Source organism: Esox lucius, chromosome 10 (genome assembly GCF_011004845.1).
Source record: "Esox lucius isolate fEsoLuc1 chromosome 10, fEsoLuc1.pri, whole genome shotgun sequence".
NCBI classification, from domain to species: domain Eukaryota; kingdom Metazoa; phylum Chordata; class Actinopteri; order Esociformes; family Esocidae; genus Esox; species Esox lucius.
The window spans coordinates 8,665,010-8,679,494 of NC_047578.1; the positions used below are offsets into that span (position 1 = coordinate 8,665,010).

Genomic DNA, 14,485 nt, shown 5'->3' on the forward strand with positions numbered 1-14,485 from the left:
ATCTGCATGTGTGCGTGCGCAGGGGGAACTGGATTTTTGGATAAGTTAATGCTTTTATTAAGCACTATCCTTGCTTGTCCAAGTCCCAATCACAAGAGGGCAATGCAAGAATGGTAAAAGCATGAAAAGTTGTCATCTATTTTCAGAACTAACTGGCCTTTCAGAATACTTAGGCTAAAAACAAATCAAGCTAGCTGGCATTTTAGCCTCCCTTACAAAGCGATGTAAAGTCCAGTGACTGCAGCCAACTGTGACACTTTGAAGATAATATTTGCTGAAAACACCCTGTTATTCCACACATAAATGGCAGCTGTCTTTTTCACATTATAACACATCACGTTACGATGAACGTACTTGTCAGATTCGTGTTGTTACGGTATTGGCTAGTGTGGCGATGTCACGGGATAAAAAATGGAATGTCCGGACTGAATTCACATCCTGTGGGCACCCAACTTGAGAGCAAGGGCTTAAAGATGCTGAGCCAAGAACATATGAGCTTTTTATTAACCAATGGGTTAAACATTCAAATAGTCACCCCTGTGCTTTTTGGGAGATGGCAAGACTATGAGAGTTTCATTTCAAAGATAAAGTCTGTAATATTTGGCCACCAGTTGTGAAAGGGAAAATAGAATGCAAATAAGTTATAAAAAAATCATACAATGTGATTTTCTGGATTTTTGTTTTAGATTTCATCTCTCACAGTTGAAGAGTACCTATGATAAAAATTACAGACCTCTACATGCTTTGTAAGTAGGAAAACCTGCAAAATCAGCAGTGTATCAAATACTTGTTCTCCCCACTGTAGATGTGGTTTGCTTCAAGGCGCTAGGCTGGTCACTTTTTTCTTGTTTACGTACCATAGATGCACCGAACACAGGGCTGAGTATGGAAAAGAAAGTATGTGGCAGCTGTTTCATAATGGAGACTCCGCTGTGGACAACCTCCATTGAAATCAATGACATCCAGTCAGAACTTAACGAAGTGTTTGTGGTTCATGTGAGTTACTGCTTTTAAAGGTTCCCAAACCTCCATGAGAAATAATCAGTCTGATTAGGAAAAGATTTACCCAGTCAATTTATTACTGTATTTGCTAGTGCAACTGACACTATCCCAAATGGAGATGCTCCTTGAATGTTTTCCTCTCACAGCAGCTAAAAATAGAACATGTTGTGGTCACAGAGAAAACTGCACTTTGCTGGTTCAGGTTATCTAATTTTGCAATAGCCTGCAATCACTTGTTCTTAGGCCTATTTCTGAACAAAATACCTATTGAGGTTGATTTTAATAAGGTCAGCATGTTGTTTGGTTCATGGTTTGAACAGTCTATGAGATTACCCTTCACGTAAAGCTCTGAATATAGATCCAGAACTTGGTGATAACCCTGCACCCGGTTTCTAACGGAATTTTCCATTGCAGCTATTCAGGGCACAGTCTCGTGCGCTCTCAGATTAAGAAACCCTTGAGGTACCTCCCATTTTGTGAGTTAAATCGACACTTTAACAGTCCCTCCCAACCCAGAAGTCTGCAATGCACTTGAGCTCGTCTCTATTCGATGACGTCTGTCAACTAATCTCACTGTAACCCCCCCCTCCCCCACCCCCACGCCACCCAGATCACTGATCACTGCTTTGCATCCCTCCCTCGTTATCTTTCCTCCACCCCACCCAGACGGTGCCCAGGTGGTCAGGCGCTGCCGCCGTCTTCCTTCTCTCCCCCCCTTACAACTCTCCCCTCTCCTCACTTTCTCCCATCATCTCTCCCATCTGCTAAATCCTTCTCCTTTATGTCTCCCGATTTGGCCTGTTCCTCCCTTCTCTCTCGCCTCTTTACGTCCAGGGACTCCCACTGTCCCCTCGGGTCCCAGCTCGGGTCCCAGCTCGGGTCCCAGCCAGCTCGGCCCTCCTATGTGGCCGTGTAAAAGCACTGCAAGCTAGCGGAAATACTTCTGGATATCCTATACAGCTTTTCACGTTCTCTTTCCCTGTACTCACTGCTATTTTTAATATTCATATTCTTTCTCTAATCCCAGCAAAATCTTTGCCATCTTCTCTCTTCTGAATTCATTTTCTTCCCTCTCTTTGGTTGGCTTTCTCCACCACTTTGAAAATCCATACCTCATTTTCTCGGTCTGTGGAGTTCACTGGGCACATACACACCAAACTTTTGGGAATCTCTTTTTCTCCACTCAACCAAGGTAGAGTTCTGCAACTAGTGATGTTCTGACTATTTGCAAGAAGCTCTTCCTTTGGGGGAATGCAGCACCAAAAACTGCTCCAAGACCTCTCCATCCCATTTGACAACTCCACTGCGTCCTCCTCTACTACATATTTTTTCATTCATCGACGTTGTTGGCTAAAAACAAACAATATCATATGCTGAATACAACAGAAAGTTAGGAAAATATCAAAGTATGCAGTGCCCGAGTCGCTAAAGAGACGATAATCACCAGGGGCCCTTAGATTTCACTCTGTTGTCGAGGATCCCCATTGAATTGAAAGACATACGGGGTCAAACTAACAGAGTGTTTGAATATGCTGCTGTTAAGGGTCGGGAAAGCAAAAATATATATAAATATATATTTTGATGTTTTGAATCTCATTCCTTCTCCCCCTCATAACTGCGGATTCGTCCGTCATGGGATGGAAACTATATTACATGATGATGATGGCATTATAGAGTAATATTTATGTCAGCCATTCTAATCTGTTATACAGTGCTTTATCATTATGATGTTGTGAAAGAACAGTATATTTATAATGCATTAGCGTGTCTGTTACAAATTAACACCCCCCCCCTCTTGTCGCCACACACACACACACACACACACACACACAAACACACACTACTTGTTAGTCCATTACCATTAATTCACTGATTTACAGTGACAGAAAGAGATTCAAGTTAGAATAGACTGTGAACATACTGAAGACACAAGGTAGAGAACTGTGTGAGTCAACAGGACCGAACAGTGCTGCATTAGACGAAAAAATAACTGCCATGGGTCACACATTCAGTCGGGTCACTGTATCCTCTTTCTTTCAGAACATTGCCAATTTTACAAATGGCCTTAATTTTAGATATCAGTTACAATATGTACTGCAGTGTTTCCATTAGAATTACTACTTTGTCGAAAACATCTTAAACACAATTAGTCTTTCATATTTCTAGAAAAATCTGATGGCAAAATCGTTTATTTGAAAGAATTTGACTTTACAAGACGATCCCACTTAAAATGAGGAATGTTGCTCGATGGGAATGTCCTTCCTGGAAACAAAGAAATCACAGGGTACCAAGGAGATTGAGAGAGATGCAGAGAGAAAAATAATGGGAGAAAGATGCAGACAGAGATAGAGAGATACAGGCCATTGTGTCAGATGACTCACGGAAAAAAAAGGGGAACATCTTTCTATCTGGATTTTGCCTGTTGGATAGGATAAAAAATGTGGAATAAGTCCCCATTCAAGCAATTGATTTGTTCATTCTATCATTTATATTTCTATGAATTTAAGAATATCCAGTGTTTTCGAGGTCACTGTCTTGGTGCAGTGAAGTGCTGTAAAATGATTTCGGTGGCATTTGGTTTAACCTGAGAAGACAATTTCTTTACAGGTCTGAATTATTCCTGCGTTCCTCAACTACATCATCAATGAAGGCAAGTCTGGAACATTCCAGTGGCAGCCATACATGCCAAAAACTTTACAGTCCTCCACCTTATTTCACAGTTGAGATGGGTATTCCAGTTAATTTTATCCCCACTTTCCTCTTGTCTTATCTCAGGTACATGTCAAATATGATCTCATCTGTCCAGAATACATTTTTTTCAGAATTCTGTAAGGTCTTTCAAAAACATTCTATATTATCCAGTTTTTTAGGCTAACTAGTGTTTTTGTACCTTGCAGTCCAGCCTCAGCAGTTTGGCTGGTGAACTCTTCTGCAAACGGTAGTGGCTGACACATCAATGTCTACCTCCTAGAGAGTGCTCCTGATGTGTCAGACGGTTGTTGTTTTTTCCCTTCGTCGCTGTGGTGAGCATTATTTGGTCCTCCAGGGTAGACGTCTTCCCTGGCCTACCGGGTCGTGTGCCATTGATGAGCTGACTCGCGTCATTTTTACATTTTACATTTGAGTTATTTATACGTCATATCGGGAGCGACGTACAGTAAGTGCATACTTTTAACAGCGCTAGGTGACACAACCTGGTGTTCGCCACAGTGTTGTAGCGAAACACCAGACGCGCTGCTCCGTTCTCAGTGTGCTGCAGGGGTTTGGTTGCACACGCCGGGAGCCCCACCACGGGTGAGTTGCAGTCATTTTGAAATGAAAAGAAAAGTGCTGGACAAGTACCTTCCTGTGTGAGGTAAGGCCATATGGATGTTGTAGACAGAGCATGAACCAGCAGGAGCGAGTCATTGTCTCGATGTTAGCAGACAACGGTAGCGTGTCATGGAGGGTCATGCCATGGTTTTTTGCACTCTGAGGAGGACACGATGCTGTTTTCGACCATGGTGGACATGTTTTGGATCAAACAGGCCTTCCTGCGAAATAGGAACAGGTCAGTCTTGTCAAGATTGAGCTTGAGGCAGACACCCATCCTCACTATGTCACCTGGTAGGAGCGCTCTGCCAGATTGGGTTTCTTCTGATTGAGTGTCTCCTGATTGGGTGTCTTTACGACTTGACAGAACTATCTTTGTTTCAGTGACAGTCTTAACCCGCAGAACAACTCGTCAGAACTGTCTTTATTTTTGGCCATGGTCTTAACTCGGCTGAAGAACTAGTCAGAACTGTCTTTGTTTCTGCTACAGTCATAGTGGCAGGTGACAACACAGCCACCAGTAAATACTCACACCAAAAGGAAAAGCAGCAAGGGAGGGCCAAACCACACCCCTACAAGCCAGGCAGTGAATTAACACAGCAAACACTACCAGAAACAAAAACAACTGATACGCAAACACAACAGCAACAGATACCAAACAGTTGATTTTGGCATGCCTAATGTTTTGACTTTGTCTCAAATCGATTTATTCCAATGAATCTGCCTCACGATGGCCAGCTTGACCAGAAATGACACATCTTTGGTTATCGTGGTGTTATTCCAGCAACAGACTCCACATGCAAATGCAATTCATAGAATCAGGACTTCTGCATGTATTTTCTGCTGCAAATACAGTCCAAATACATTTGGCTGCCTTAAGCAAGGGGGACTGCGTTCCAAACTGGCAGTAGTTTCTAAATACATGGTTCATCCCATATAAATGAAAATCAAGAGCATGTGTGTCATCTCCCTGTCTGTCTCTAGTTAACGTTTTTCCTTTTAGTCTCACCCTCAGTCTCTTTCACACCCTTGCTCTATTTTCCCCCTTTTTCTGACTCTGACTCTCCCTCTCATTTTCATCTTTCTCCCCCTCCCTCCCTCTCTCGCCCCAAGGCACTTTGACACTTTCCCTCCCCCTCCTCCCTTTCCTCATCTCTCCTTTACACTTTTCCACCATAACACGCACACACACACTCATGTACACTCTCTCATATGTGCACACACACTCACTCTATTTCCCCCAGTTTCTCTGCCTAACACTCACACCCACTTTCTCTCTCTCTCTCTCTTCACGCTAACACACACACACCCACGCCCACTCTCTTCCTGGCTCTGTCTCTCTCAGTCTCTCTGTCCTCTCTGACGAGGGAACATGTTGCCTAGGAGCTGCAGCAGCAGTGAGCTACACGTGGAGTCAACCCTCTCTCTCTCTGCGTCTGACTGGGATTAACCAGGGACTGGAGGGACTGGGAGAGGGAACCATAGGCGCTCCGTTTTCGGGACCTCTCTCTTTTCTCCGCTCGCCTGAACGGACTGGCTGAGGAAACGGAGGAGAGGTGGAAAGAAGAAAAACCGAGGGGAGTACGCAGAGGGATTCAGGACTGTCACTGTGAGTCTGACCAAACTGACAGAGCAGAACTAACAAGAGGAGGAGGTGCAGGACGAGGAGGAGGAGAAAAGGAGAGGAGTCAGGATTTTGTTTACCTGACAGAAGTCCCAGCGACGGAGGAGAGGAGGAAGAAGCTGAGGGAAAACCGTCTGGTCGGAGAACCTACACGCTACATATCAACATCCGCCTGGGACGACTGGTGCACTAGGTTGGGACTGGGACTTGGCAGACCCCCCCAAAATTCACTGCCATGTGGCAGGAGGCCTTACGGACACGGGGGCGCTACCTGCTGGAGCGCGGGGGAGAGGGCGGGGACGGCGGCGATGGTGGAGACGCCCTGGGCGATGTGTTCGTAGGTTTTGGGGAGACCCCGACACAGGGACAGGTGTGTGTGGGGGTGGGGGGACAGAAGAGCCCGGACTGGTTGTACGAGTCCTACTATCGTATGAGCCAGCAGCACCCTCTTATCGTGTTCCTTCTGCTCATAGTGATGGGGGCATGCCTCGCTCTGCTGGCCGTATTCTTCGCTTCCGGACTGGTGAGTCCGCGTGTGTGTGAGGAAGAGTGTGTGTTTGAAGAAGAGAGAGTGTGTGTGTGTTTGTGTGTGCGTTGAGGAGTGTGTGTGCGTTGAGGAGTGTATGTTTGTGTGAGGAAGAGTGTGTTTGTGTGTTTGGAAGAGTATGTGTGTGTGTGTGTGTGAGGAAGAGTGTGTGTGTGTGTGTGTGTGTCATGGTGGTGTACAGTACAATGCCTCATTGACTGATTGGAGTGGTGCAGAGTGTGACAACAGGGCTTCTTTCAAGTGCTTTTTCTGATGCTTGAGTTTGCTTGTGCATTGGCTATGTGAATGTTGAGATTTGATGACATACCCTGCTGAATGCGCACGCACACGCGCACACACACACACACACACACACACGCACACTTGAACGTCATTGCTTCTAATTATTTATTTCTGTAATGTGTTCCTCAGCATCGGTGTGAAAGAGATGAGAAAAGATAGACAGACAGATACATAGAGAAATGGTGTTTAATCACTCATCTGTCTCATCTGTTATGTCACTAGACTTTTCACCTCGCTATAACACCCAAACACACATCTACAGCCCCCCCCCCCCCCCACACACACACACACACGCGCACACACACACACACCTTGACACCATGGAATAAAAGTTACAGGATTGCAACATCAGCAGCAGTATGAGACCGGCCCAACACTGTTCTCAGGATGACAACAGAATATGAATTAATAACGGGTGATTGCCCTAGATAGATGTGAGCAATAACATATAGCAGGATTCATCCAACAGCTCTCTGTTACTAATGGAAAGACTCCCTTGGGGGTCCTTCACAGATTCATCATGGCTATACACCGAAGAGAATGTACAGATAGTGAAGGTGGAGCCTTTACCTACTACTACTCAAGCCATTCATTCTTTATTGACCCTGAGGGGGAAAAAGTTGTAATAGTTTAATCATTTATGGAAGGCTTGCAGTGTTGCTTTATCTAAAGCATTGTGTATTATAATGAGTGCGTATAGCTTCATCTATGTGGGGACTAAAACTCATAATATTAACATTCCAATTTGCTCTGATTTTTGTTTGGTTGATTCCTATGTGTCAAATAGTTTCATTTGATTATTTAATGATTTGGAGCTGAACAGAGCCCCCAAAACAGAGCCCCCAAAACAGAGCCCCCAGAACAGAGCCCTCAGAACAGAGCCCCCAAAACAGAGCCCTCAGAACAGAGCCCCCAAAACAGAGCCCTCAGAACAGAGCCCCCATCTGGCTTAGGAAACTCTTCTCAGGGTTCATTTCTTTGTAGATTAGGGCTTTGTTCTTTTTTCTTTGTTCTCCCTTTCTCTCTCACCCTCTCTTTCAATCCCTCCCTGTCTTTCTCCCTCTCTTTCCCTCTCTGTCTCCCTTTCTCTTTTCCTCTCCGCAAAATCTATAATATAACACAAATAATGAAGAGAAAGCAATCAGGTTAGACTCATGTTTACCGCACTCTTCAAGTGTGTGTGTGTGTGTGTGCGTGCATGCATGCATGTTTGGGTTTTAGAGAGGATTTTGTTGTATTTGTGGTTATCAGTACAGCCACAGAAGTCAACCAAATGCACCACTAGTACAGCTAAAATGTCAGGCACAAAACAAGCTATTTTATCTTATTGAACTAATCTGGCATATTCTATAATAGACCCTCTCTTGGCTTGTGTCATATGTGTGTGTGTGTGTGTGTGTATGTGTGTACACGTGTATGTGGGTGTGGGTGTGTCTGTGTGTATATGTGCATGTGTGTTATGTGTGTCTGTGACCTGTAACCAAGCTGGGGCTGTATCTCAGGAAGTCTCTCATTTCCTACCAAAGCTTATCTTCTGTTTTCAGACCCAATATCCCTGGAGATATTTTCTCTTATGTAGTCTTGCATTGATTTTAAAGTGTGTGTGTGTGTGTGTGTATTTGCATGTGTTTGTGTGTGCGTGGCTGTTTGTCTTGGTGCACGCGTATGTGTGCCCAGGTGATAAACGGGACAAAAGTTAACATACAGTAATTTGTTAAAATCAATATCTCTTCGTCACAATAAATAACATGGCATATTGACAATCAATAGCCAAGCTTGAACCTAGCTGGCAGTTCTGAGGAAATATCGCATCAATATTTCTTACCAAAATGTGTGTATGGTATGCAGTTCAGGGCATTGTGAAAGAATAACAGCTAGCTATATTTCTCCACTTAGTGCATTTTGTTTTAGTTTCCACATCCTGGCATTCATCACTGTTTGGTTGTGAAATGTCCAGTTAGTGGAACAGATCTAGAATGTTGAGCTGTGCTTTTTTTTTTGTATTCGGACAGATGTGAATGTTAAACTACTGCATGACCTGTACTGTAGAGGACAATGAAGTTGTTGTTGTTGTTGTTGTTGTTGATGTTTCAAACTCAACGTCTATTTTAAGAGATCCCTGGAGGAGATGTGATGTGTGATTGTCTTCACACACTGTCTTGACACTTCACACGTCAAACACACACACACACACACACACACGCATGCACGCACATAAACAAACACACATGCGCATACACACAAAAACACACACAAACATCCACACACACTTAACACTGAAACCGTCGCACTTCACGCCGTGATGTTGTAGCACTTGTATATTAGAAAGCCCTAGGCTCAATTGGGGCTGTCTATTAACGATGACGGGCAGAGAGAGACAGAAAGAGATACAGAGTGACAAGAAAGGCCTCATAATTATGTATGTTCCTGCACTATCCAGCACTATGAGGAATACCAACACAACAGGACAAGGGTCCATTACTGTAATGACAGGACCTATCGTGGCCACTGTTGGTTTTGTCGTGTTTCAACACACCAGGAAACAGCTTGGCTGTCCTTTCTCAGAGAAGGACCTGTAGGAAAAGACAGACAAGGACCTGTAGGAAGACAGAGAGGATTTGGTTTGGTTTTATATAGTTTATACACGCTGCGTTAAACTCTGTTACCCTGTTGGCTAACAATAGCCTTGTTGGGTCTGTTCCCTGTAGTAAATCATACCTTGGCTACTCAGGTTTGTGTTATTTCCCATAGTTTCACTGGGCTCCATCTGTTATACGAGAGGAAGCACACAAAAGCACTCTATAGACTCTGAGGGATAAGTGACAAAAATTGTATAAGAGAACAAGACCGTGGAGAATCTTCTGAAGAAAGCCAGTGCCGGCAGACTGGGACTCAATGAGTTCTCCTCACAGTGGCGGGTGACGTTAAGTCCCACCTCTTAACCTTTTAGAGAACTGCTTCCCGGGAGGGTTGGGCACTGGGTTGGCTCTGGGCTTGGACTTGCCTGCTGGTGAAGCACAAGAGGTCATTGACCAGGCTCCGGGCCACATAGCTTCAGTTCTCACCCACTATGCCTGCATGCCGACGACCAGGGCCTTGAAGTTTCAGGGGTCAACCTTTAACCCATCAGTTGGTGAGGGCCTGATGCGCCACCTTATCTGGCTGTCTAAGGCACGGCTGCAGAAAGACACCGTGGCGCCTCGCGTGGTGGTGGGATGGGCCCGGCGTTAGCTAGTCCGTCAACAGGAAGGGGGAGCAGACACCGGAGACGGGCCTTATCGAGGAGTCCCACGGCCCAGCCCAACTGTCTCAGGATCAAAGCCAGACGGGAGGTGAAGGTTTAGCGGTGACATCTGTAGCCTGAACAGGATATCAAAAGGCTGTGCTTGTCTTTTGCCCTGCGTAGATGAGCTGATTGGCCGGCTTGACAACGGTCAGTCCGCCCAGCACCCGATATGTTAATATGGGTTATTGGCGGGTGCCGGAGGGAGCGGAGAGAAGAAAGCCTTCCTCACACCTACAGAGTTGTTCCGGTACACGGCTGTGTCTTTTGGCGCTCGTAGATTCATGGGGATGAAGTGAGATGGTGGGTGTGCGAGAGTCAATATGTACCTGCTCATGCTCGACATCCACTGCGTCTCCGGGGTAGAAGAGGCGGTGGAAGAGGCCGGAAGGAACCCACCTGACCACCATTAGGTCAGAGGGTTGAGTGTGGCTTTACACCTGAGCAGGCCAGTGTGAACTCTTTATGGGAGATTGCCAGGTGCACCCAACTGGACCAGGGACTCACAGGATCCAACTGGGCTGAGGAGCGGTCCTGGGTGAACGTTAGACCCGTCTGGACCGCTGTTTGTTGGGTCTGAAGTCAGTCTCAGAGAGGGACTTCAAGAAAGAGACAGAGAGGATTTAGTTGTTTATCTGGCACCGCTGCAAATTCTGTTAGTCTGTTGCATAATAAAAGGCCTGGGGCCTCTGTTCGTAGGAAATTCAGAATGTTTTTATGAGTTGAAAAAGTATGATGTGTCAAACGAGCCTCTGACCATTTTAGTGTGCCAGCCGTCCCTTACACAATCTACTAGAGGTTCCCAATAAATATGGAATACATAAATTCAGCTTTTAAAGTTACTGGTTATATGTTCAAAATGTTAATCATTAACGGAACCTATGAATTACCCAAACTCAGTAACATTATCTACTTACCTTCATTCATTTTTGAATTCCCTCTTATGTGAAACAACTAACATAAACCTGCTCCTTTTATTAAGCCTGAATGTCAGTGAGAATACATGTTTCTGGAAGCAAAACAATTATCCAAATATCTGTAGTCGAAATTAAAATGACATCTGTAAACTCCTTATAATATATATGCTGATAATTTTACACCTAACAAGTCATCTTATCCAGAGAGAAAGTACTGAGTGTATACTTTTCAATACTTTTTCTACTGGATAATGGAAGTGCTGTTTTGTTGAGATCAGTCTGCTGTTACTCCCAAATCCCTTAACAATTTTAAATGAAGGCCTGCATTTGACCTTTAAAATATAACATAAATTCCCCCTATGGACATATGTAGAAATCTAAAATGTAGTTACCTTTTTGTCAGATCTTGATGCAAAGACACTGATCAGCCATAACATTATGACCATTAACAGGTGAAGTGAATAACACTGATATTCTCATTATTATGGCACCTGTCAGTGGGTGGGATTTTTTAGGCCGCAAGTGAACATTCTGTCCTCAAAGTTGATGTGTTAGAAGCAAGGAAAAGATCTGAACGACTTTGACAAGGGCCAAATTGTGATGGCTAGACGACTAGGATCAGAGCATTTCCAAAACTGCAGCCCTTGTGGGGTGTTCCCAGTCTGCAGTGGTCCATACCTATCAAAAGTGGTCCAAGGAAGGAAAAGCGGTGAACCAGCGACAGGGTCATGGGCGGCCAAGTCTCATTGATGCACATGGGGAGCGAAGGCTGGCTTGTGTGGTCTGATCCAACAGACGAGCTACTGTAGCTCAAATTGGTGATAAAATTAATGCTGGTACTGATAGAAGGGTGTCCATCGCTTACCTGGAAAACACATGGCACCAGGATGCACTATGGGAAGCTGACGGAGGCAGTGTGATGCTTTGGGCAATGTTCTGCTGGGAAACCTTGGGTCCTGTCATTCATGTGGATGTTACTTTGACACGTGCCACCTAAGCATTGTTGCAGACCATGTTCACTCTTTCATGGCAATGGTATTCCATGATTGCAGTGACCTCTTTCAGCAGGATAATGCGCCCTGGCACAAAGCAAAAATGGTTCAGGAATGGTTTGAGGAACACAACGAGTTCAAGGTGTTGACCTGGCCTCCAAATTCCCCAGATCTCAATCCAATTGAGCATCTGTGGGATGTGCTGGACAAACAGGTCCGATCCATGGAGGCCCCACCTCGCAACTTACAGGACCCAAAGGATCTGCTGCTAACGTCTTGGTGCCAGATAACACAGTACACCTTCAGAGATCTAGTGGAGTCCATGCCTTGACGGGTGAGGGCTGTTTTGGCAGCAAAAGGGGGACCTACACAATATTAGGCAGGTGGTAATAATGTTATGGCTGATCAATGTATAATGCAAACTATAGATGGAACAGTTGTTCAGCAACACAACTGATGCATGTGTAACACTGGACCAAAACAGTTGGTGGCGCTGTGACCGTATTCTCTATCAATCAAAGTCTCTGGTCTAGTTTCAGTGGTAGAAAGTTGACAAAATGTAAACTATATTTTTATCCAAATGTTTCTTGAAAACTATAAATACACACATTAGCAAAATGGCTAATTACGCAGATTTTGTCGTATTACCATGGACGTGACATGATTCAAAACACCTCAAAACAAGAATTGCTACTGATATAATGACTCAACGAGCTGAAGTGAGCCATCTGCAATATCCCTCATGACAGTGTCTTCTCATTGTTACTAGCTAAATAAAGGTTCAGAACAATATTGACACACAAACTTCTGTCACATTGCTGTGTACATATAATTTCTGTGTTGCCAGCCTACCCATCTATGTAATTCAAACACACTGACAGACAGTGTTATGTTCCCTCCCTCTTCACCCCTTTACAAAGCTGGAATCTGTCTGTCTGAGGTAAAAGGAAAGTCATTGTTCCTGTAGACAATACAGTTGAGAACAGCAGCCGGTTACCTCCCCCACTTTCTTTGTCCTGTCTAGGAAATGGGCTTAAATGGGTTTAAATGGAATTACATAGGTAACAATATAAAATGCGCAAATGGCAGGAGTTTTCACTCTGGAGAGGAGATCGCTAAAGTACTGAAAGTGCGGGTCTATACAGTTACTCGGTTACTGACAGGGAGCAGACAAAATGTGCGTGTGCGTGTGTGTGTGTGTGTGTGTGTCTCGTCATAAAGCTAGAGGATATGAGACAGGTGGCCCAATGAGAGATTAAAAATCTATTTGCATATATACATACATGTCCTGCTCAAGTTTCAGAGGGAAATGAATAACAAAATTCTTGCTTAGACACCCACCAAACCTGGCGTTTTCTTCCAGAGACGTAAAGGATGGGTTTTGAGGCGACCCGGATATGAGATGGGTTTACAGTGCTACCAGGCTGGCCCACCCGTTGAACATGCCAAGCAGTGATGAGGCATTGGTTGGGGAGTTAGTCTGCACCTCCCTCTAAATGGACTACATACGACGAAGAAAACTTCCTGACTGTTCTGGACTGGCCTCAGACTGTGGGGGAACCTCAATGTTCTGGACTAGCCTCAGTCTGCGGGGGAACCTTACTGTTCTGGACTGGCCTCAGACTGCAGGGGAACCTCACTGTTCTGGACTGGCCTCAGACTGCAGGGGAACTTCACTGTTCTGGACTGGCCTCAGACTGCAAGGGAACCTCACTGTTCTGGACTGGCCTCAGACTGCAAGGGAACCTCACTGTTCTGGACTGGCCTCAGACTACAAGGGGAACCTCAATGTTCTGGACTGGCCTCAGACTGCGGGGGAATCTCACTGTTCTGGACTGGCCTCAGATTGCAGTGGGAAACCGTGCTGTTCTGGACTAGCCTCAGTCTGCGGGGGAACCTTACTGTTCTGGACTGGCCTCAGACTGCAGGGGGAACCGTGCTGTTCTGGACTGGCCTCAGACTACAAGGGGAACCTCACTGTTCTGGACTGGCCTCAGACTGCAGGGGGAACCGTGCTGTTCTGGACTGGCCTCAGACTACAAGGGGAACCTCAATGTTCTGGACTGGCCTCAGACTGCGGGGGAATCTCACTGTTCTGGACTGGCCTCAGACTGCAGGGGGAACCTCAATGTTCTGGACTGGCCTCAGACTGCAAGGGGAACCTCAATATTCTGGACTGGCCTCAGACTGCAGGGGGAACCTCACTGTTCTGGACTGGCCTCAGACTGTGGGGGAACCTCACTGTTCTGGACTGGCCTCAGATTGCAGTGGGAAACCGTGCTGTTCTGGACTGGCCTCAGACTGCAAGGGAACCTCACTGTTGTGGACTGGCGTTGTAGCCGATACATTTCTAATATGGACGTGAAACTGTGATTCCCTTGCAGTGCTGGCTTGAGGTGTTTGGAGCATGGGCCAAATACACAGGTTGACCAAGCGTGGCTGCATTAAAATAAAACACAGTCCAGGCAAAGCTATGTGTCAGCAGTCATGGCCAGCTGTGCTCAGGGGAGAACAAGGTGCTATTTG

At 45.4% G+C, this 14,485-nt stretch overlaps 1 protein-coding gene across 6 annotated transcripts in view; it reads left to right on the top strand.

Moving 5' to 3' along the window:
* Positions 1–3,345: 3,345 nt before the first annotated feature.
* The window catches only part of adcy2b (adenylate cyclase 2b (brain)), a 71,206-nt gene continuing 60,066 nt past the window's right edge, over positions 3,346–14,485 (top strand). For 4 of the 6 annotated variants that reach the window (XR_002197337.2, XM_020050456.2, XM_020050455.2 and 1 more), the window contains exon 1: positions 4,303–6,461. Coding sequence is in view for 4 of the 6 variants with exons in the window: in XM_020050456.2 (XP_019906015.1) it covers positions 6,174–6,461 (288 nt within the window). In the remaining 2 variants the exon portion in view is untranslated. The other 2 variants (XM_020050457.3, XM_020050458.3) reach the window with 2 other exon arrangements.